This window comes from Anomaloglossus baeobatrachus, chromosome 2, assembly GCF_048569485.1.
Source record: "Anomaloglossus baeobatrachus isolate aAnoBae1 chromosome 2, aAnoBae1.hap1, whole genome shotgun sequence".
Classification (NCBI taxonomy): Eukaryota; Metazoa; Chordata; class Amphibia; order Anura; family Aromobatidae; genus Anomaloglossus; species Anomaloglossus baeobatrachus.
The window spans coordinates 438,909,791-438,933,866 of record NC_134354.1 but is presented as its reverse complement, the minus strand read 5'-3'; the positions used below and the strand labels follow the sequence as shown (position 1 = coordinate 438,933,866).

The window sequence follows — 24,076 nt, the reverse complement described above, 5'->3', positions numbered from 1 at the left end:
ATTCGTATTGGAAGTATTTGCTAATATTAAATTATTATTCCACCTACTACATATTGGGATAGAATTTTGGAGATGCGAATACCCATTTTAGATTTTATATTAGGATGCTTATGATTCTGAATAGTAAAAGCTAAAAACAAATTCTGTTTTCATTTTATGTATTTATTTTTCCCAGCGTTCATAGTGGGTATTAAATAATCTGGATATTGAATAGGATGAGCCATTACACATGCAGTAATACCAATCACATGCACATCTTTTTCTTTATATATAATTAAACATCATATAGCATTTTAATAGGTATACAGCTTTTTCTGTGAGGGTTTTTTTTTTTTCTAACATTTTTAGACTCCACAATTTTTTTTCACATACATGAGCTCACTCACATCATATACTGCAAAACTTTGTAGTACAATGAATTAGACAAATCAGCAGAAAGCAGTCTAATAGGAGTAGTAAGAAAGCAACCATGGCGTCATTGTTAGGCTTTTGGATGCCACAGGAACCCATTAAAAGCCATGTTGGGGTGTGATATGGAGGAGTGAAGGGTGGCAGAGGGATTCACCTTTCTCTAACTAATCTAGATGCTGTGGTTGTTGTTGAATGCACCTAGAGGGTTAACGTACATTTTTGTTTTAGGTCGGTAATCCGTTCTAAGGATTTTGCAAAGGTCACACTATAGATGGGCTTTTTTGGGACAGGCCATCAAAATCACACCGATGTGGGTCATTCGAGGGCATGGGCTTTTCGTTGTATATATTGCACTTAGTTGGTTTGTTGGGCATTTCAGTATTCTCTCATAAATGAAATGACCCTTGTGTCAAAACCCTGAGCAGACTAGGTATACAACGGGACATGCTTTTAATGTGGTAATTGCAGTTATTTTTTTACACAGATTGTATATTTTCTTAGTATCCATTGACATTGAATTTTCAGGGTATTACGAAAAACAATTAAATTATGGGTGGTCCAAGTGATTAGGGGTTTGTGATTTACCCTTAGGTAAGATTTACTTTATGATATGATACAGTAGTACCATTATGGTGCCTTGACCATATTCTTTCAGAAGCTTCTACATACCCACAGTCAAATCCATGTTATGCCTCTCCCCAAGAGCTCGCAATCTGTATAAACAGCCACTTTGGTAGTAGTACTGCAGAAACTGAACAAAACCTATGAACAAAAAAGAGATAATAATAATAATAAATATTATTAATAATAATAATAATGCCTTAGTCTGATGAGTATTTACAGATATAAAAAAATCTTTATAGAGACGCATTATACGTACTTTGGTACATGGAGAAAGAAAGGAATTGATTTCTGAACATCTGGTACATTAATCCATCAGGCCTATAAAAAATTACAACGATACAGATTTTACTAAGTAGTTGAAACGTCAATTATCTGATACCACAAGCCTACTCTAAAGACCGCTTTACACGCTACCACATTGCTAGTGATGTCTAGCGCAAAAGCACCCGTCCCCATCGTACATGCGATATCGTGTGATTGCTCCCGTAGCGAACATTATCGATACGGCAGCGTCACACGCACATACCTGCTCTGCGGCGTCGTTGTGACCGGCGAACCGCCTCCTTTCTAAGGGGCGGTTCGTTCAACGTCACAGCAGCGTCACCGAACCGCCGCCCAATAGAAGCGGAGGGACGGAGATGAGCGGGACATAACATCCCGCCCACCTCCTTCCTTCGTCATTGCGGCCGGGACGCCGGTAAGGTGAGGATCCTCGTTCTTGCGGTGTCACACATAGTACACCGAGCAGCAGCAATATTCGAAAATAGGGGGGCATTTCATCGATGAGCGATTTTGACCGTTTTTGCGACGATTCAAAAATTGCTCATAGGTGTCACACGCAAAGACATAGCTAAAACGACCGGATGGGAGTCACAAATTCCGTGACCCCAACGAGATCGCTTCAACGATGTTGCAGCGTGTAAAGCGGCCTTAAGGAAAGGCAATTAATATTGTAGTCCTGGAAAATACCCCTTACATTCTCCCCTCTCTCAAGATAGAGGTAGCATTGTTAGTTGCAATGTTCGAAGTGAGTTAGGTGATCAAAATAATGGACAATTCCTTTAAAATGTAGCGGCTGACATCTGCTGGGCACTGTGCCCACTAAACTGCCAAGTGCCCCACTTAGAATTCCTTCGCAGACATCGGCTCCCATCTTAATGTTCAGAGAAGGACGTTGATATTAATCCTCTACCTGACAACCAGGGGTGTTGGTATCAAACCACTGGCGACATTTCTTATGTAATTGTGTTTTATTTGGGGGATAAAAAAAATATTTTTGAAATTAATTTTCTTTTAACATTTTGCATCATTTGGTCTTTACAAGCGCTTTGTTTTCGACACAATTTTCCTGTGTCATCTGATTACTACCACAGACCAAAGTAAGAAGTCTGATGTAAGAGTTAGAAACTCTGCCATTGGACCATCAGAATAAGCTCACTGATGGATTCTCAATTAACTCATTCTGAAACCTAGTTAAAAAAAAAAAAAAATTCCAAAACAAAAAATACAAGTATTTAGGGGAAAAAAAAATAAAAAAAAAATAGTAAATAAATAGTTCAAAAAAAATGGACAAACCCTTGTATGGCAAAACTATGTAACTGCTATACGACTGTTAAGGTCTCTTTCACATGTTTTTCACGGTTGGGTTGAAGGTGTGTATGGCCCTCCGTTTGCCGTGATTTTGGCACACATGTGTTTTCCGTGTGCTATCCGTAATAGCACACGGAGAGCAGGAACTTTATACTCCCCTGTCCCTGGCACTGTTGTCCATGGTGCTGATGTCTACGGCGCTGCTGCTTCCGGGTCCACGGTGCAGTGAATATGCAAAGAGCATACTGAGCGGGTCTGGAAGCAAGTGACAGCGGCGCCGAAGACAGCAGCGCTGGAGACAGATGAATAGAGAAAATAATTTTATTTCAAAGACACGTGATTTCTCCGGTACGTCATACGGATCACACCGTGTGGTCCGTGTGACATCAGCGCTGCCAGAGAAAAACAGACTTGTCTCCGTGCGGAACACACAGACATGTGTGTGCTCCATACGGACACACGGTCTTCGTGAATACACTGTGTACGCAGACCCTTGAATTTAATGGGTCTGCATAGGTCTGTGTCTCCGGTACGTATGAAAAATGACATTTTTGTGTACTCATCGTAAAATGTCTGTCTTTCTTGGAGCCTTTCATTGGGGGACACAGACAGTGGGTATTATGGTGTCTCCAGGGAAGGCGTGACACTAGATTGAAAAAGTGTTAGCTCCACCTCCCACAGCATATACCCTAGCTAGGCAGGAAACTAGCTCAGTTTGGTGTAAAAGCAGTAGGAAAAGGACAACCAAAACCACAAGGGTGGGAGCTGTGTCCCCCAATGAAAGGCTCCAAGAAAGACATTTTACGGTGAGTACACAAAAATGTCATTTCCTTTCTCGCCTTTTCATTGGGGGACACAGACAGTGGGACGTCCCAAAGCAGTCCCTGGGTGGGAGCTGAACTATTAACAGTGTATAACATCAGACTAAGAGCTGACTAACGACTGCAACTGCAGTGAACATATATCAAAACACTGTCAAAAACCGAGCAGTGGCCACTTATAAATGGGCCACTGCTGCCTGAAGGACTTGTCTTCCAAGAGCAGCATCCGCGGAGGCGTGCTTATGCACGCTGTAAAATTTTGTAAACGTGTGCACACTGGACCAGGTAGCGGCCTTGCAAAGTTGGGCCGCCGAAGCCTGATGGCGGATAGCCCAGGAAGCACCCACTGCTCGCGTAGAGTGGGCCCGCACAGATTGAGGAGGAACAACACCTCGTGCTTTGTAAGCCTCACAGATGGCAGTCCTAATCCATCGAGAAATCGTGGATTTAGAAGCCAGATTACCCTTTTTGTGTCCTGAGAGGACGAAGAGGGCATCGGACTTGCGCAACGGCGCTGTTCTGGAGATGTAGATCCGCAGAGCCCTGACGAGATCTAGAGTGTGAAGGGCTTTTTCAAAAGAGTGGACTGAGATCGGGCAGAATGATGGCAACACAATGTTTTCGATTAAGTGGAAAGAAGATACGACCTTCGGGAGAAAGGCGGGGGAAGGCCGAAGAACCACCTTATCATGATGGAATATCAGGTAAGGTGAGCGACAGGAAAGAGCCGCTAGTTCGGACACTCGCCTGATAGAGGTAATGGCGACTAAAAAGGCAACCTTCCAGGACAGCCGTTGAAGAGAGATTTCTCTCAGAGGTTCGAAGGGAGGAAGCTGAAGAGCTCCGAGAACCAGATTTAGATCCCAGGGATCTAAGGGGTGGCGATAAGGAGGGACCAAATGTGCTACCCCTTGAAGAAAGGTACGGACCTGAGGGTGAGAAGCCAGCTGCTTCTGGAAAAATATTGACAAGGCAGAAACTTGTCCTTTAAAGGGTACTGAGAGCCAGTCCCGAGTCCAGACCGTCTTGCAGAAAGGAAAGAACATTAGGGATTGAAAAGGTAAGGGGCGACCGATTATGACAGTCACACCAGGAAAGATAGGTCTTCCAGGTCCTGTGATAGATACTGACGGAGGAGGGCTTCCGAGCATTAAGCATGGTATGAACTACCTTAGAAGAAAAACCTGATTTGGCTAGAATCAAGGACTCAAGCACCATGCCTTCAAATGCAGCTGTGCTGTATTCTGGTGGAATATTGGACCTTGCGACAGAAGATCCGGGCGGTCGGGAAGACGCCAGGGAGTGTCGCCGAGCAGTTGGAGAAGCTCTGGGTACCAGGCTCTCCTGGGCCAGTCTGGGGCCACGAGGATCACCGGGATTCCCTCCGCTTTGATTTTCTTGATTACTCTCGGAATGAGAGGAAACGGAGGGAAGATGTAGGGTAGGCGGAACTGCGCCCACGGAAAGACTAGAGTGTCGGAGCCGATCGCTAGCGGGTCTCTCGACCGGGATATGAAGGGACGTATTTTGGCGTTCATCCGAGACGCCATGAGGTCCACATCTGGGAGTCCCCAACGAAGAGTGATCTGATGGAATACTTCGTCGTGGAGGGACCATTCCCCTGCCGCTAGACCTTGCCTGCTGAGAAAGTCTGCGGCCCACTTGTCTACCCCTGGAATATGGACAGCTGAAATAATGGGGATGTGCTTCTCTGCTCAAAGAAGAATCCTGGATACTTCCTTCATCGCTGCCTTGCTGAGAGTTCCTCCCTGACTGTTGATGTAAGCCACGGCCGTGGCATTGTCTGACTGGATCCGAACAGGGAGGCCCAATAGTAAGGGTTGAAAATTCTGAAGGGCCAAAAATATGGCTCTGATCTCCAGAACACTGATGTGCAGGGAGCGCCTGGAAGGAGACCAGCGTCTGTGAACAGTGTGGTGGAGAAACACCGCCCCCCCAGCCTATCAGGCTGGCATCCGTCGTGACTACTTGCCAGTGGACCGGGCGGAAGGACTTCCCCTGATATAGGGATGAGGCTTGAGTCCACCAGACGAGGGAGCTGAGCACAGACCAAGATAGGCGGACTGACCGGTCTAGGGAAGCTGGATTCTTGTCCCAGGAGGATAGAAGATCCAGTTGTAGAGGGCACAGATGGAATTGGGCAAAGGACACGGCTTCTATGACCGCCACCATCTTGCCTAACACTCTCATTCCATTCCAAAGGGATATGTGACGGCGAGAGTGGAGGAATTGGGCGGCCCGGATCAGGGAAGACCACTTGTCTTCTGGAAGAAAAACCCGGGACTGAGCCGTGTCTATCAGCATACCTAAAAAGGTGATGCACTGATGAGGAATGAGGGATGAGGGATGACTTGTTGAAGTTGATAAGCCACCCTAGCCTTGACAGCGTGTCTAAGCATATCTGCACGCTTTCTGAGCAAACTTGAAGAGAGCTCCCTTTGACAAGAAGGTCGTCCAAATAGGGAACGACCAGGATGCCTCTGGGGTGTAAAATGGACATGACGGCCGCCATGACCTTTGTGAAGACCCGAGGCGCAGTGGCCAGCCCAAAGGGGAGGGCCCTGAATTGGAAATGACGGTGTCCTACGGCAAAACGAAGGAACAGTTGATGAGAGACATATATGGGAATGTGTAAATAAGCATCTTGAACGTCTATGGAAGCTATGAATTCTCCAGGTTCCATGGCGGCTAGCACTGCTCTCAATGATTCCATTCGGAAAGTTTGAATCCGTGCGAATTTGTTCAGCCGTTTGAGGTCTAAGATAGGGCGGACAGAGCCATCTTTTTTTGGGAACGACAAAAAGGTTTGAATAGAAACCTTTGCCGCGCTGTTCCAGGGGCACTGGAATGATAACGTTTGCTTTCTGTAAAGAGGCTATGGCCTGAAATAAGGCCTGGCTTTGCGTTTTGGACTTTGGAAGACGAGAACGCAGAAACCTGTTGGCCGGCAGGGAATGGAAATCGATCTTGTAACCTGGAGGTGACGATTTTTCGAACCCAAGCATCGTGAGTGTGGTCTAGCCAGATATCCCGAAAAAGCAGAAGCCGCCCTCCAACAGGATTCGGATCTGAGGGATACCTGGCGTCATGCTGAGGGGGCCTGTTCTGAGCGTTGGGACGATCCTTGGACTGATAGTTTTTGGGGGGCAGGCCGAAAGGACTGCCTGCGCCAAGGAGATTTTTTAAAATTCCTGGATACAGGCCACTTTTGGGGTAGAATGGTACTTTTACCACCAGTCGTCTCAGAGATGAGTTTGTCCAAGGATTCTCCAAACAGACGCAGGCCATGGAAGGGGAGTGTGGACAGGGATTTCTTGGAGGCACTGTCCGCATTCCAAAGGACTCTGCGGGCAAAGACAGCATTGGCCGCCGTTAGGGCTGACAAACTAGCTGCATCTAGGGAGCCGTGAAGAAAATTAGAGGCTAGAGAGAAATCAAGGAGCTCAAAAGCCGCCAGGGGAACATTACAAGAGCGAAGCATCCTGCGTAGGTTCTTGCTCCACACACCCATAGCTCTCGCGACCCATGTTAAGGCAAACAGGGGGCGAAGAGAGGAGCCCGAAGCCTGGAAAATAGATTTGACCGTAGCGTCAACTGCGCGGTCGGACGAGTCCTTGAGAGACGCATTGTCTGAAACAGACATGACCGTGTGTTTAGCCAGTCTGGATACTGGCGGATCCACAACGGGGGGTACTGACCAGGGCTTAACCATTTCAGAGGGAAAGGGATAAGCGAATGAAGAGAAGGGTTTTTTTTATTAAACCTTCTATCAGGGTGATCCCACCGTTTAGATATAATTTGCCGAAAAACCGGATCCTGGGCAAAAGGACTTAGGAGGTTTCTTGGGCCGCTTGATTGCCGACTGAGAAGTCGGGTCAGCAGGCTGATCAGAGATCGACAGAGTGATTGACAGCCGAAATTAGTGTGTCTTCTATATGCCTAGACTCAGAAAGGACATCTGAATCAGAGTCAGAGTCAGAGTCTTGAGAATCGTGACTACTAAAAGTCACGGAACCTCGGTCAGACTGACTATCGTCCGAGTCGAATGAGGCGTAGAGGTTGCAATGGCGCCTTTTGGAAACAGCCTTTTTACGTTCTGGGGAAGAGGGACCAGACGAAGCAGGCGGGCTCCTCTGAGGGAGCTGGGCCGGGGGAAGGCTGTGGGAGCCGGAGGACGGCTGGGATATCTGAGCGGCAAGGTCATCTAACCTTTTAGACATTAGAAGAGCCCATGCAGGCATTACGTCATCAGACGGGGGTGCTGCCTGGCCGGTGGCCGGGGCAGAATCCAAAACCTGCGCGGCCTCCCGGTCCAGCAACTGGGTCTGTTGTGACACGGTAGTAGGGCATCGCAGCCCCGGCATAGTGGATAGCTTCGGCCATTAGAAAACGAGCATCCACAGGTGGTTCAAGCATAGTACAGGTCCGTAGAGGACGCCTGGGAAGATTACCCTTGCGGTTACGCATGTCAGCAACAGAGTCCTACAGCCCTATATAGGGATATGCCGCTGTTAGTATGAGTGAGAAGCCACTAGCAGTATTATAAAGTGACTACTATGCACAGCCGGTATATACAGATAGCAAAATGGCATATACTGTCAAACAGTCGGCATATACCTGCAGGTAGAGCCAGTATATACCGCTAATAGCTGATATACACCGCTAGCCAGCAGGCGCACATCGCTAGAGAGACAGCGATATACCGCTGAGCAGAGCGGTATATCGTGCTGCAGAAGTGCAGAGCCAAGGAGGCGATCTCACCAGAGTCTGCTCCCCACGTGGAAAATGGCGTCCAGTGTTCCTGGCAGCATGGAGGAGAGAGACGGCCCCCGGAGACTGATTGTTCTCAGGGCTGGGACTAAGCGTGACGGCCAATCGGAAAGGAGCTGCTCCTGAGTGAGGGAGCGGCTTCCAGAGCAGTGAGAGGGGGCGTTGCTAGAATGCAGGCTGAAGCCGGGGGCTAAATTAATGATGCTCCCCGGGATCACGGCCTGCATCGGCCCACCGGCGCCTTTCCAGGCGGCGGTTTGGATGCAGGGGACAGATGACTCGTCGTCTCCCTACCTGCTCCTGGCTCCGTCTGAAGACGCGTCGGTGATTGATTCGGGGGATCTCAGGGACGCACCTTTGGCTCAAGGCTGAAGCAGGTCCTCGGCTCTGCTTAGCCCTCTGGAGCTACCTTGGTGTGAGGTGCTTCCAGGGAGCCTGGAGGGGTACGCAGACCCGACCACTTGGGCGCGATGGAAGACTGACGGCTTGTGCACGCCAGGTTTCCTCTGCCCGTACACGGGGGGGAACGGGGGTGGCAGGGCACCCTGGTATTGCCCCATATCAAAAATAGAAGGAATAGAAACAAAATAAAAAGTAAAAATAAAAATAAGCTGGCCTAAGGCACTTTTAGAGCTCAGACCAGACATGTCAGCCTCCCTGCTGACACTAGAAAAAAACTGAGCTAGTTTCCTGCCTAGCTAGGGTATATGCTGTGGGAGGAGGAGCTAACACTTTTTCAATCTAGTGTGACGCCTCCCCTGGAGACACCATAATACCCACTGTCTGTGTCCCCCAATGAAAAGGCGAGAAAGGAACAGATGTCATACCTACCACAATCACTGATGTGTGAAGGGGGCTTAAGATATAGGATATTTGGAAAGTAAAGTCTATAGGTCAGCATTTCTAGGAATTGCAAATGGCAGAAGCGCCCAAAACGTCATTATTAATGATGGACAATGCCCTTTTCAGTAACATATATAAACTGGTAAAGATTAAAGGGAATCCGTCAGCAGGTTTTTGTTATGTTGCTAACAGCTTAGATTAAGTAGGAATAAAGACCCCGATTCCAGTTATGTATCACTTAGTTTACTGGCAGCAGTTGTGATATAATCACAGATCTCTCTGCTGTAGATATAGCAAAACTTGGAGTCTTGAGCCCTTGATAACCTCACCTACATCACTGATTAGCAGCTTTTGTGTACATTGTATATTACCAGAAGGCTGCTAACCAGGGCTGTGCAGGGTTGGACTACACGTTCCAAGGCAGCTTATCCTGTAGTGATAATCTCCTGCTGATAAAACATTGATTGTATTGAAAACAACAAAACACAGCCCAGTAAGTGACATCAATGGAATCAGGGTCTCTTTCCCTATACCATGTTGCTGTCAGGTTAGATAGAAATACCCTGCCAACAGAATACCTTTTAGAATTTTGTGCCAAAATTCAATTTGCTACAAAAACTTAAAAATAAAAACAAAAAAACCAAACTGAAGCTCCAAGATACAAATAGAAGGAATACATTTTATTGATACATAAATTAAAAAGCACACCAAAGAGCTAATACAGCATAAATAATTACTAGAACTCACCAGGTCAGCATAACTCCTGATAGAAAGGTGGACACATAGTGGTTCAGGACCCACCAGCCTTTAATTCTGCACAAAAACAGACAAACAAAAATAGAGTGAGTGGTTACAAGATGCCCATATGCCACCTGACCAATAGTTGGCCCATGGTGAGGTGCGATCCTTAGTCACATCACATGAAGCATGGCAATTGGTCACTGCAGTCAGGTGATGCAACATTGCATGTACAACTTGTCATGAATGGTAAAAGATTCAAAAGGTTTTAGATTGCAATATTGCTATTGGCCCCTGTCATTTAACCTATTGATGGCTGAAGACTGTAGGATTTCACACCCCAAACTTTTTATATGTGCATTTAGCTTTTTCAAAGACAAGTCCAGCAATACCTTTACATGGCCAGTCCATTCCATAGTTACTGAGATATCAGCTTTAGAATGGATATGAAAATGAGGCTGAAGAACTAACTGAAGGTATGAAACCTCTGTCACTCCAGCTCTATTCCCCGCTCACTGCCACCTACTCTTGCTTAACCGACAGCATATACCGGGTGACTTTAGGCAAAGCAGCCATCAGTCAAGCAGGGGGATGCAATGCTGGGTGAGTAATAGAGCTGGGGTGACAGAGGCTTTAGATCTACAGCCTCATTAGAATGTCAATTCAAAAGCGGATTTCTCAATATTAGAGAAACGGAGTGAAACAGTAAGGCCATGTGCAAAAATATGTGTTGCATATTTGGTGAGTTTTTTTACCTCAGTATTTGTAAGGCCATGTGCACACGCTGAGTATTTGGTGAGTTTTTTTACCTCAGTATTTGTAAGGCCACGTGCACACGTTCAGTAATTGGTGAGTTTTTTTACCTCAGTATTTGTAGCCAAAACCAGGAGTGGAGCAATCAGAGAATAAGTATAATAGACACACGAGCACCACTTCTGTATTTGTTACCCACTCCTGGTTTTGGCTACAAATACGGAGATAAAATACTGGCCAAATACTCAACATGTGCACATGGCCTTACAAATACTGAGGGGAAAACCTCACCAAATACTCAGCGTGTGCATGTGGCTTTACAAATACTGAGGTAAAAAAAACTCACCCAATACTGAATGTGTGCATGTGGCTTTACAAATACTGAGGTAAAAAAAACTCACCCAATACTGAATGTGTGCACGTGGCCTAAAGGTATTGCTAGACGTTTCTTTGAAGAAGCTAAATACACACTTCAGTAGTTTCGGGGTGAGGGGTGAAATCCTTCATTAAAACACAAAAATTTAGGCTGATGAAGACCGCTGCACTATGATGCTCCTGTGCACCAGATTGTGCCCTTTCCCATGGCATATTCACATGTGTATATAAAGGTTATTTACACCTCTTGATATAACATCATATGATCTTGACAATGAGTGGGAGAATGTGACAGAATATTTGGTCAGATCCTGTGACTGCTGCCTCAGTTAACATGATTTATACAGCTGCTAATTACCTTTGGATTCTTTTAATAATATTACTTGGGTTTTACATTCAGCACTTTGCTGAATAATGAACTTTTTAAAATGGATGATGCATTTCATTTTAGTGATTGCACAATAGATATGGTAAGCACAAAATGATGGTAAGTCCTTAAGCAGCGATCTTAGGTGGGCATTGTTTACTCATCCATGCACATTCATATAAATCCTAATACAGTGGAACCTTGCTTAACGAGAACAATCCGTTCTGGGACTGTGCTTGTTAATCAAGGGACTTGTTCAGCAGAGCAAGGTTTCCCATAGGAAATCATTGCAATGCTGACGATCCGTTCCACAACTTCTAAAATGTCCCCTATTCTGTCATTCCACACATGCACAAACACACACACACAAACACACACACAAACACAAATTATATGCATTGCTCACCTTACCTTCCGTTCCATCGCCGGTCTGCTGGGACTTTCTGTTCTCTGGTACAGGGCAGGAATTTCCCAGCCAGAGCGCTGACGTCAAAGGCAGAGCCGCTTGCCTCTGATTGGTCAGTGCTCTGCCTTTCATTAGCGGTGACAGGAAGTTCCTTCCTCGTCGCTATGGATGCAGATACACAGCGTGGACTGGAGCGCAGCGGCGAACTACAGCACCCAGGAGGCCGGCGATGAAATGAAAGGTAAACATATTATGTTATATTATATGCTCACCTTACCTTCCGTTCCACCGCCGGCCTCCTGAGTCTTGTACTTCGCCGCGAGGACGTCGCGATGTACCCGGGAACTACAAGAACCATGAGACCAGTGGTGGAACGGAAGGTAAGGTGAGCATAATACTGTATGTGCGTACGTGCGTGTGTGTGTTTGTGCGTGCATGCATGCGTGTGTTTGTGTGGACTGCAAGTGCGGGTCAGAGTGTGGTGGATGGCCGAAACCGGAAGTGTGTGCGGTGAGAATTTCGCTCGTACAGCAAAGCTTTCTCGTAAAGCGGGTTACAAATTTACAGAAAGCTTTGCTTGTTAAGCGAAATTCTCGTTAAGTGGGTTACTCGTTAAGCGAGGTACCACTGTATATGGAAATAAACACTGTGGCCTCTACCAGTGCAGATATATAGTACCCAGGACCATCATTTGCAGAATAAATATCATTATTGTTATAAAAATCTTGTTTTTACACTGGCCATTAAGTGTACTCAACAGTAGATGTATACTTTCTAATCAAGAGAGACAGCCACATGGACATAGGCTGCAAAAAAAGAAGGATTTTTGTGTACTCACCGTAAAATCTCTTTCTCTGAGTCTTCATTGGGGGACACAGGACCATGGGTTATGCTGCTGTCACTAGGAGGCTGACACTAAGTAAACAGAAAAAGTTAGCTCCTCCCCAGCAGTATAACCCCTGAGCCGGAGGCGGGCTCAATCAGTTTAGTGCACAAGCAGTAGGAGGAGAATCAAACCATTCTGGATAATACAGATAAAAACTATGAATAGTAGTCGTGTGACCAGTGGCCTGGGGAAATAGCCACTGAGGTAACCTACAGGTAATAAATATAACAAATAACACAAGCAGGGTGGGTGCTGTGTCCCCCAATGAAGACTCAGAGAAAGAGATTTTACGGTGAGTACACAAAAATCCTTCTTTTCTATCGTTTCATTGGGGGACACAGGACCATGGGACGTCCAAAAGCAGTCCCTGGGTGGGAAGAAAAACCATCACCGGAGATAGGAAGGTAACCGCTTCCCCGTCGGGCTTGCGCCAGACTTACAAGCACCTACGTTGTTACAGGTGTGTCACTGCCACCCGCAAACCTTACTCCAAGGCTGGCCGTTGCCGAAGCTTGGGTGTGAGCCTGGTAGAAACTAGTAAAGGTATGCCAACTAGATCGGGTGGCGGCCCAGGGAACCTGGACGGTCGACATCTGTAGTCCAATCGCCCAAGGGGTACCCCTTGCTCGGTAGACCGCGGCGGAAGTCCGCCCTTCATGCGATAGTCTTCACATATGGAGTAATGGATCCATGTGAAAAATCTGGCCCCTGGCGCCGGCATGCGCCTCTTGGGACCGGGTGGAAGGGTGGACTGGTTGTCGGTGTAACCGAAAAGGGTGTCCTGCAGACATGTAAGACTGAGGGCTCGTACCAGTTCTGGAACGAACTAGGCCCCTTTCCGGCTGAGAGAGGAGACTAGAACCGAAAACCGAATACTAAACACCTCTTCTGGAAGGAAACAGCGAGCTGCCTTGGACAGAAACGAAGAGTTCTGGCCGGAGCCTCCCCCTGTCCTGCTGGAGGTGCTGGAAAACAAAAGGGGGGAAGAACGACAAGAGGGCTGTCCGCCCTGATGCTGTCTGTAACAACGAGATGGCCACGAGGCGCCCACCTAACAAAAAACAGGTGGAGCCGGGAAAAAAAGGGGGTACCTTGAACGAACCCCTCACTGGAAAAAAGAATCCACGTTTTTGGTGAAACGATGAAACAGCCGAGCCAGATGGACGCTTCTCAGAGCGAAGGCTCTGATTGGGTGACGGAAGTGAAAAGACTCCGAAAAAAAAAAAACAAAAAACGAAGCGAAACGGGCCGACACCTGGCCGATACAGGGACGCGCGAGAGGGCCGCATTCGGATCTGACTGGAAGAATGCCAGCAAAAAGGAGGGAAGATGTGGTCCTCACCCACCGGGGGAGCTCTTTCCTAGTGGAATAAATCCTGGAGGAAACTTGATTCCCGGCCCTCAACGTTGTCTGTAATCCTCTTGTCAACAGGCCTGACCGAGGCAGTACCCGGGATCCACTGGTGAGGCCGTCGAACTTGGGACCTTTGAGTCCTGGTAGAGGAGAGGGGCCCCGACACAGATAACTTGGCGGTCGGGAAGGAGCCCCGGGGCCTCCGTGAGGAGTTGAGTAGGCTATGCGAACTATGCTCGCCTGGGTCACTCCAGAGGCATCGTTGCCTTGGTCCATCCTGAGAATCCTCGAGACCATGGGAAGCTGCGGGAAGATGCAGGAGAACCTGAACAGGCTACACGACCGGTCGAGGGTGTCGTCACCTAGTCCAGAGCAGGTGGTACACTCGAAGCCCTATTGACTTGAAAGTTGGAACGGGAGAACAATAAGTCCACGACTGGAGGTCTTCCCTCGCCCGTGAACTGACTGGTGACTTCCCTGTTGAGGAGCACTTTTCCTAAGGGAGGTCTTTCCTACCGAAAAAATCGGCCGCCCAAAACGTCCATGCCAGGGATGGACTGCCGAGATAGCGAGTTAGAGGACCCGTCCCAGGGCAAAATCTTCTTGGCCTCTTCCTTTGCCATGACACTCTCTGGGTCTACCTGGTGGATGATGCACGTCACCGCTGTGGCATGGTCCGACTGGAACCTGACTGGGCAAGGCCCGACCCAGAGAAGAATTGTAGCCGTGCTAACCGGATGGCTCTGGCTTCCGGAATGTTGAAGGGGAAACAACGCTCTAGGGCTGTCCCTCGGGACCGTGCCGAGGAAAAAGTGGGGGTAGCATACCCTAGCACGGGAGACTGGTGACGGTTGAGAATATCCTCCAGCGGAGGGAAGGGAAGCTTCTCAAGGGACGATTTCGAAGACTGGTCCGCTATGAGAGGATTGGCGGATCAACCGTGAAGACGGAACCCTCTTTGTCTCCGATCTTCAGTGTGGTCCACTAGAGAGAAAGGGATGAAATCTGGTACGTGCACTGTCGCTATCACCTGCACAGGCTGCCGAGGGCTCGCATAGCCAAAACGGGAGCGGGTGGCAAGGGTACGCGGAACTCTGTGCCAGGAAGGAAACTATTCCTGCGTGAGGAGTAGCTCCCCCTGAACGGGCTCGAAAAACCGTGCCTAAGGGATGATGGACCGAGCCGGGGTCTGGGAGGACTCGTTCCGGTATCTCAGCTACTCTAGTAGCGGAAAGTGAATATGACGGTCTAAACCTCAAGCAAGGAACCTTGAAGGGAGAACCCTGGACCTCCCGGCCGTACTTGGGCGTAGAGAACCTAGCAGCCCTGTAGAGTAGGGTGCGCAGGGACAGAGATCCCTGTCAGCGCTCTTATAAAAAACTGGAACGGTCCACTGCCACGCAAGGCGGAGGGGCTGTTGGAGGGATAGAGGCTTCCTGACGAGAGCGGCGTGAACGGGCTGGGACCTAGTGTGAGGGGACGATCCTGATGCCTCTGGGTCGATGCAGGGAAAGGGATGGACCCTTCCCTTACGTAGTCTAGGGGAGAGAAGTACTCTACCCTGACGTAGCCAAGGGGGGGCCACTGAACTCGCCTATCTTCAGAGGGGCGTTCCCTAAAGTCAGCAGGGAAGTCAGTGACCTCCTAGATGCCGAATCTGCGTTCCTGATCCCGAGTCAGAGGTCTCGACGGGTGGACACACTGATGGTAGAGGCTCAGGCCGAGCGGCAGGCAGGCCCCAGGTATGTGAAGAGAGGGTACTCACTGAAGATGATAACCAGTCCTGGGACGGCATAGGTGGAACTTGGTCCGCTGCGTATGGAGTTCGCTGATTCTCTGAGGGACGCCACGTTCGGGACGAGAAACCCGGAGGAACACAGGCGGGTCGACTACAGGGTGGGGTGCCCCTTCCATTTGGAGCCCCCTTTCTAGAAGGGGTAATGACAATAAAAGGACTTACCACTGGTAAAAATCGAGGCCTGGGATTATCCGTGATAACGTAGTCACACGGCGAACTGTATTCCAATGAAACCGCAGGGGCCTGCCCTCTTCGTCTCTGCAAGGTGACTGCCCCCTCTCTCCAGAGCCCTACGGGGGAATGATAATGACCAAAATACACGACTTACCACTGGTAAACGCCGTGTCTGGTAGATGTCTGTGGTCAACGACTCCAGTGTAGTATGGCCATACTCTCCGAAAACCCCTTGGAGAAGGGAATAATGACAATGACATGGCTTACCGCTGGTAAACGTCGTGTCTGGTGGTTGTCTGTGAACACGCGGTAACTCGGCGAACTCTGGATGTCCCCCGAGCACATCAAGGGTCTGCTCCAAACGCCCTAAAGGAGACCTGGGTGCACGGAGAGAAGAGGGGCTGTCCGTAGCCTTACGGCTTGACTCACCGTTTCCAGCATGCTATTCGTCCTGCGCCAAAACATCCAGGTCCTGCTCGGAGTCCAGCGGAGGTGGAAAGCCTGGGCCATCACCCGGGAGGTCGGAAGACTACCGGAGGAAGGGCAGTCTGGACCTGGGGAATAAGGTGGAAAAACTGGGGGGCCACGAAAGACGAGACCTGGCGGGTCCGCTTCTAGCCTAGGAAAAAGGTCCCTAGTACGGAACTCGTCTCCCCGAGGGAATGGCGCCGTTCTGTGGATGGTATGACAAAGCGTCGGCGGGGGACGCAGCGCATGTGCACGAACCCGAGGGACGTCAACGAGGGAATATCTGGCCTGAGACAGGGCATTAACCAGCCGACAGGGGCGAGATACAGGGGCGTGCGGTGCCAGTGACTGCGGTAGCTGTCAAACCCAATCTGCCATTATGTGCGGAAAATTACCATTAAGGAAAACGCAAACTTGAGGTACCGGTCTCAAATGACTAAAAAACTCAGCTCTCAGAGCTCTATAGACTAACCCTATTGGGATGTGTCTGATGCAAAGCCCGAAAAAGGTGCCTGAAGGGGTTAAAAAATATAATGTACAAAACGCAAGCCCTGAGTAAAAAACCCCACTGTATTTAATAAACATGGAAGACTTGGGTCTATTTTCCCCTGATATACGGGCTGCTGCAGCGTCAGCAAACCGCATACCAGGAGTTTGACATAATCCCCTCTTTTTTTTTTTTTTTGAATGAACGCTGAGGAGGCTGGAGGCGGGCCCAGGAGAGCGGGAAAAAGCATCCACCGCCCCCACTGTGATGCCTGGGGCTGAGAGGAGGGCGGAGACTGAGCGGGCCGGCGGCCAATGGCGATGCGGCGGGGGGCGGGCCTGTGACGCCGGAGACAGGGCCGAAGCCGGGGCCTAAATTTTGAGGCAGCCGGCGCATGTGAATCTGGAGACCGCGGTTCTACCCGCGGGAGCGGCGGCGCGGCAGCTGGTACCGGCCGAGCACTGCGGTTGTGGAGAGGACTCCAGCGCCGGATGGGGACGTGGCTGGGGCGCCCGGTGAGTAGGCCCGGACTGGGGCCTAAATTTGCAACAGCCGGCCGACGGTCCTACCTGCGGGAGCGGCAGCGCGCAGCAATGTCCGGGCACCGGCCGAGCCCTGCCTGTGTGGACTCCAGCGCCGGATGGGGGCGAGGCCGGGGTGCTCGGTGAGTAGGCCCGGACCGGGGCCTATATCTTGTAGCCGCCCGGGAGAAGGTAGGGGGAGTGTCCTACCTGGTCGGCGGCGCCGCATCTGGCAGTGTGCAGGCGTGGAGCTCTGCACCTGTGTCTGCGTGCTCCGCACACCGGAGGGCTGGCTGCGGGCCGCAGAAGAAGAATGAGGCAGGCAGGCAGGCAGGTGGACGCCGGTGAGGGTAGGGAGCCCCTCTGTAGTGAAGCAGCGCTGCGGGCCCGATCATCATCCAGACGCGCTGCGAGGTCCAGTCCCTGCTGTATGCCCCTTGCACCCTTTGGGGTGATACCGCAGGGTGAATAGGGGGTGCCCCGGAAGGAATAGCCCCACATGCCAACCCGGGAGTGGTACCGTGGAATTGGACGGGGGAGAGGGCCCGACAAGTCAAGCTTCTGCGACCCAGGGGAGTGGTACCCACACGGGCTGCGAGAGCTGAGTAGAGAAAACGATACCTGCAGAAAAAGAGAATTCCAACAGATGAGAGCGACGAGCGTCGCCGAGAGAAAAAATGAAAAAAAAAAAATATACGCAAAAAAAATCAAGTGGCTGAAGGGGGCCCAGTCGGCCCACATCAGCCTCCTACGACACTAAGCAAAAAACTGATTGAGCCCGCCTCCGGCTCAGGGGTTATACTGCTGGGGAGGAGCTAACTTTTTCTGTTTACTTAGTGTCAGCCTCCTAGTGACAGCAGCATAACCCATGGTCCTGTGTCCCCCAATGAAACGATAGAGAAATGGATAATTGATTTTTTACAGAACTTTGTGAGCATGATCTTCATCTGAGGCATTGTTAAGGGAGAGGAGAGTTGTGATACTGCCTCTTGCGATATTTACTTTTCATTGCAATCCTGCCTGTGATGATAATGAGACTGCTGAAAAGTCTAGCATTATGCATAGTGGACAGTGTGTGTATACATTTTGTTTAAAAATATACATTCGACATAAAAAGTTGATTTAAACTATGGGACATTTTCTGATGACACATTCCCTTTTTTCATTTACTTTAATCATATCAACTGAGTGGAGTTTCAATTTGTCTCATGAAAGTTCAAATAAAATAAAAAAGTAAATTAATTATTAAACATACTCATGTACAGAATCTAGAAAAAAAAAAAAATAAATAAAAATCTCCATCTGACCTGGACCCATTGTTTATTAAAATGCTTTCCCGGATGGTGAGAGTGCAGTAATACCAAACCAGCAGGAAGTTAAACATGGCGTCTGTCACCCTGAAAGGACATTCAACAAATGCATGTTAAAAGGATGAACTGCAGCCAGTAGATGGACGGCAGAGGTCTGTGAAGGATGGAGCGTCACACCGCTCCAGTGCCCGCTTACCACTGGTATCTATGTGTGCCATACACCTACCTGGAGTTCAGAAGAAAGCGACAGACAAAAGACAGGACAAACAGGATCATGGTGAGATACAACTTAAACTTTTCATATTCATCTTTGTAAGCAAATCTGGAAAAAAAATAAATAAAATTATCCAAATACCCAGTAAATGTGCTGCTGAAGGTTAAGATGACTTAAGATGGCCACCAAAGTCTACAAGGGGCTTGTGAACATAAAATTAAGATCCAAGAAGTGGTGTTGAGGTCAGAAGAACTCTAGGGACAACTTTGTTCAGGAAACTGGTGGGGGGGTCTTGGTTCATTGACACTATCCATGTAAACTCATGACGTCTCTATAAAAAGTCTACTTAAGTTGTTTAAAGTCTATATACCCCACTAGTACTACAAAATAGCTTTATACGAAACCAGTCATGTCCAAAAATGCGACTTAAGCCCGCTTTACACGCTACAATGTATCTTACGATGAGTCAGCGGGGTCACGTCGTAAGTGACGCACATCCGGCATCGTAAGGTACATTGCAGTGTGTAACAGCTACGTGCGATTGAACGTTAAAACGTTCATCGCATACACGTCGTTGAATCCTGACGAATTGCACGTCAGGTTGTTAATCGTACTCGGGGTAGCACATATCGCAGTGTGTGACACCCCGGAAACATTGAACAGATCTTACCTGCCTCCCGCGGCTCCAGCCAGCAATGCGGAAGGAAGGAGGTGGGCGGGATGTTTACGTCCCGCTCATCTCCGCCCCTCCGCTTCTATTGGCCGGCTGCCGCGTGATGTCGATGTGACGCAGAGGGTCCCTCCCACTCCAGGAAGTGGACGTTCGCCGCCCACATCGAGGTTGTATGGAGGGTAAGTATGTGTGACGGGGTTAATAGTTTGTGCGGCACGTTCAACAAATTGAACGTGCCGCACATACGATGGGGGCGTTGCAAATCGCATATGATATCTTATGCGAAATTGCAACGTATAAAGCAGGCTTTACATGCAAATATAGGGCTAATCTGCAGGTAGTGTTACAATTTGTCTTATTGGAACAGTAGCCACAGGAATGATAATAACGCTTACAGAGTGACACATAATTCTACAATTAGCAAGAGGAGAGTGGGCCTTTCACGCAGGCTTACAATTCATGAGGAAAGAGTGGAGAAACAAAAGCAAAATGGTAAAGAGTGCTTGTACTGTAAGGTCCAATCAACAATATAATAAATAGGGTATTCCAATAACGCTGCATGAACCGGTCACCTGCCAGCATCTGTACAGTACAGGGAGAAAATTAACTTATATCCTCCCTGTACTCACCTGCTTCCACTCATACTGAGCACTGTAATCACTATCTGGCAGTGAGCAGTGACTATCAACTCCCTGCAGCGGCACTGACTGAAAGGAAGTGTCTACAGGGAAGACATAACTTCATTTTCTCACTGTAACCACTGATCCAGTAAGCAGAAAGAATTTTAACATCACTTACCTGCAGATTAGTGATTAATTCTATATTTTCAGGTTATTAGTGGTGTTTGGACATAATAGTCCAATGAAAAGAGACAGATTCCCAGGTAAATATACTTACTTAGACTGCTTGCTCAGGAGTGTTACATTCACGTTTCCCAATACCAGACTTAAGTATAATCTGAAAGAGAAAATTTGAGAAAAGCGCGACCACTGTTCAGTACATCTCAGGTATGTAATGTGGTGTATGGAGAGCGATCTACTGCTGTCTTCTGTAACTTTGGAACATTATGGGATATAATTCATATGCTGTAGGTTGGGACACAGCCTTTAATCATGTGAACAGAACTAAAAGGGATACTCCTATCTAAGGCTGCATTCCCACGATGAGCTTTTGACGTTGCGTTACTTTCGGTATGTCAAAAAACGTAGCATCTTACAGTGTGAGCAAAGCGGATGGGATTTATAGAACTTGCATGCCCACTGTGCTACTTTTTTTCACAGTATAAACCTGTAGTATGTGTTTCAAATCCGCAACATGTCAATTTCTTTTACGGGGACACCGAGTTATATGTGCAGATTTTCCCCACTGACTAACATTACATGCATGGGCTTTGTTTAACCTATGGTTTTTTGCATTTTTATTGTGTTTTCATGCCGGAAACGCATCAAAAACTCATATAATCTGCACATAAGTATACCAATAAAATTTTGTCAAAGCCAAATACCGGGAAGAACCAAAACTAAAGCAGCTATATAAAACGTGGCATACCAAGTAGAGATAAGAACCACAGAGTCAAAAGTACACAAAAACGCATTAAAAATGCAAGTAACATAATTTACATAATAGGTGCAGAAATTCTGAACCATCAAAACTCAGTAAAAGCTTATTGTGGGAATGTAGCCTTGTTGTAGGTAGTTAAGAAATGTAGTGGGAAACCCCCCCCCCCCCCACCCCCACCAAAATAGCGGAATGTGCTGGTACCATAACAATGAGAAGAATGGCATACTGGGCACAACTGGGGTGACAAATTACTTACCCACAACATCTAATAAAACCATCCAATGCCCCATACTAGGGTGTACATAGAATTAAAACATGGCATGATAGAATAATTAAAAAGTATCTTTTAGATTAGTGCAAGTACTACGATATGAATACTTTGGGGGGGGGGGGGTTAAAAGCACCCTGTAAGGAGAGCCACTGTATATTTATAGAGAACCAACCACCAGGATTTTTCTATACAACTTACAAGGCAGTGCCATAATGGCATTAAGACACTAAATCCAGGCATACCTGTTATAGAAAGATATGATGCATGGTTGCTGAGATATCGGTAATCAGTTACAGAGATGCCCTGCACGTTGATTGACAGGTGCAACGAGTTCAGGCCTTTGTGGGTCAAGTCCTCAGCATTTATTCCTCCTCCGATATCCTCCTGGATTGCCTCCTTTACTTTATATGAATATCGCGCAGTGTCGCCATTACTTTTGGCAGCAGTGCATGCGCATTGACAATTGTAATTCTCTTTATTGAAATGGCGCAAGAGTCCGCGCATACACGTACTGTGATCTCAGGCACCATTTGATTGAACCCACGGCGGTGAAGACTTTGAAAGACAGGGACATGTGTGCAGATGTAAAATAAATAAAATCTATGCACGAGTCGATGCCCCTCATAGTATTCACCACATTGTCTTCAATAAAATGGTGCCGGAGACCGCTGTTCGCGTATGCAACGACTCCAGCGACATTTTAATGAAAACAGAACTACTGTGTCAATGTGCACATGTCGCCAACAACAGCAATGGCAACACGACGCAACATTCAAACAAAGAAAAGGGGGAAAGCCAGGAGGAAACTGGAGGAGGAGGAATAAACGCCAAGGACCTAACCCACAAAGGCCGACCACCTTTGCACCCATCAAAGTGCAGGGCATTTCTGCAACTTTGATTAAAGATATTTCTACATCAGGTATGCCTGGATTCTGCATCTTACTGCCTGTATGGCACTGCCTTTACTTCATATAGCAAAATCCTGGTGGTTGGTCCTCTTTAAAACAATTGAGAAAATCACAATTCTTCATTTGTTACCCATTTTTCTTAGGAAGGAAGGACTCCATTTCAAAAAATGCCTTCTCTCGCAGTTTAATGGTTTCTTTAATTTCCTTAATTTGGTCTTCATTTTCTTGTGTGTTCTTTATCCTGGATGAATACAAAAGAAAAATATCCTGAGGTAAAATTACGGTAATGGTGGCAAATTATGCGCTGATGGAAATTACTGTGGATTTTATGCAAAAAGTGCATGTGTCACTTAACCACATCATTTACACAACTTAACCCGCAGTGGTATTTATTTGGCTTCAGCAGTTCCTCTGCTGAACTTCTGTCCACTAGATCCTCCCAAAATACACAACTAGGGAGAAACAGAAAGTGTCAATCAAGCTAAGCTGGATAAAGACGCCAGAAATGGGCTGTCCAGCAGACCCTGCTGCCCATGGCTAGAAGTTAACACTAGCCGAGAGCCATCCTTAATATTATGACTTTCAAAGGGAACCTAGCAGGTTGGATAACACTATTAATCAGCAGACATATGGTTAATCTGTGAGTTAATAGTGTTATGAAGGTGCTGAGGCCTCCATACTGAACGTGCAACACCAGGGAGAAAATTAACTTTACTTCTTCCAGGAGCCGCTGGCTTTTAAACATGCAGATGGGTCGGTGCAACTATCATCCCTGCTCTTTACAGTGTGAGTGGCGGGTGTAAGCACTAATGCACTGCAAAGCCAGCTTTTAAATCATAGAGGCATGGCTGGTGTGGCTACCATCACTGCTCAATATATTGTGAGCGGTGGCTTTAATCACACCCCAGCACTGATATACACTGTGTGCAGAATTAGGCAAATTAGTATTTTGATCACATGATACTTCTTATACATGTTGTCCTACTCCAAGCTGTATAGGCTTGAGAGCCAACTACCAATTAAGTAAATCAGGTGATGTACATCTCTGTAATGAGGAGGGGTGTGGTGTAATAACATCAACACCCTATATAAGATGTGCTTAATTAGGCAACTTCCTTTCCTTTGGAAAAATGGGTCAGAAGAGAGATTTGACGGGCTCTGAAAAGTCCAAAATTGTGAGATGTCTTACAGAGGGATGCAGCAGTCTTGAAATTGCCAAACTTGAAGCGTGATCACCGAACAATCAAGTGTTACATGGCAAATAGCCAACAGGGTTCTAAGAAGCGTGCTGGGCAAAAAAAAACAAAACGCAAAATAACTGCCCATGAATTGGTGTTTTGTTTTTGCAAGTCAGAAATGTTTATTTCTAAATTTTGTGCAGTTATATTGGTTTACCTGGTGAAAATAAACAAGTGAGATGGGAATATATTTGGTTTTTATTTAGTTGCCTAATAATTCTGCACTGCAATAGTTACCTGCACAAACAGTTATCCTCCTAAGATAGCCAAATCTAAAAAACGCCACTCCAGCTTCCAAAAATATTAAGCTTTGATATTTATGAGTCTTTTGGGCTGATTGAGAACATAGTTGTTGATCAATAATAAAAAAAAAAAAATCCTCAAAAATGCAACTTGCCTAAATTCTGCGCATTGTGTACTGTTCAGTTGTCTGTAAATCTAAGTGCTTGGAGGGGTATACAGCTGACCCTCACCCTGTATCAGCGATAGCAATGC

General features: G+C 47.4%; 2 protein-coding genes across 2 annotated transcripts in view; both read right to left on the bottom strand.

The window, feature by feature from the left end:
* Positions 1 to 24,076, bottom strand: part of POR (cytochrome p450 oxidoreductase) — a 438,013-nt gene that overhangs the window by 37,267 nt on the left and 376,670 nt on the right. The window lies entirely within an intron of this gene.
* TMEM120A (transmembrane protein 120A) overlaps positions 1 to 24,076 on the bottom strand; it is a 72,067-nt gene that overhangs the window by 20,139 nt on the left and 27,852 nt on the right. The window contains exons 3-9 of the mRNA XM_075334187.1: positions 22,474 to 22,584; positions 20,502 to 20,561; positions 18,944 to 19,039; positions 18,715 to 18,804; positions 9,828 to 9,893; positions 1,292 to 1,353; positions 1,081 to 1,173 (exon numbers count right to left, since the gene is read on the bottom strand). Of these exons, the coding sequence (XP_075190302.1) occupies positions 1,081 to 1,173; positions 1,292 to 1,353; positions 9,828 to 9,893; positions 18,715 to 18,804; positions 18,944 to 19,039; positions 20,502 to 20,561; positions 22,474 to 22,584 (578 nt within the window). The remainder of the gene's footprint in view (positions 1 to 1,080; positions 1,174 to 1,291; positions 1,354 to 9,827; positions 9,894 to 18,714; positions 18,805 to 18,943; positions 19,040 to 20,501; positions 20,562 to 22,473; positions 22,585 to 24,076) is intronic.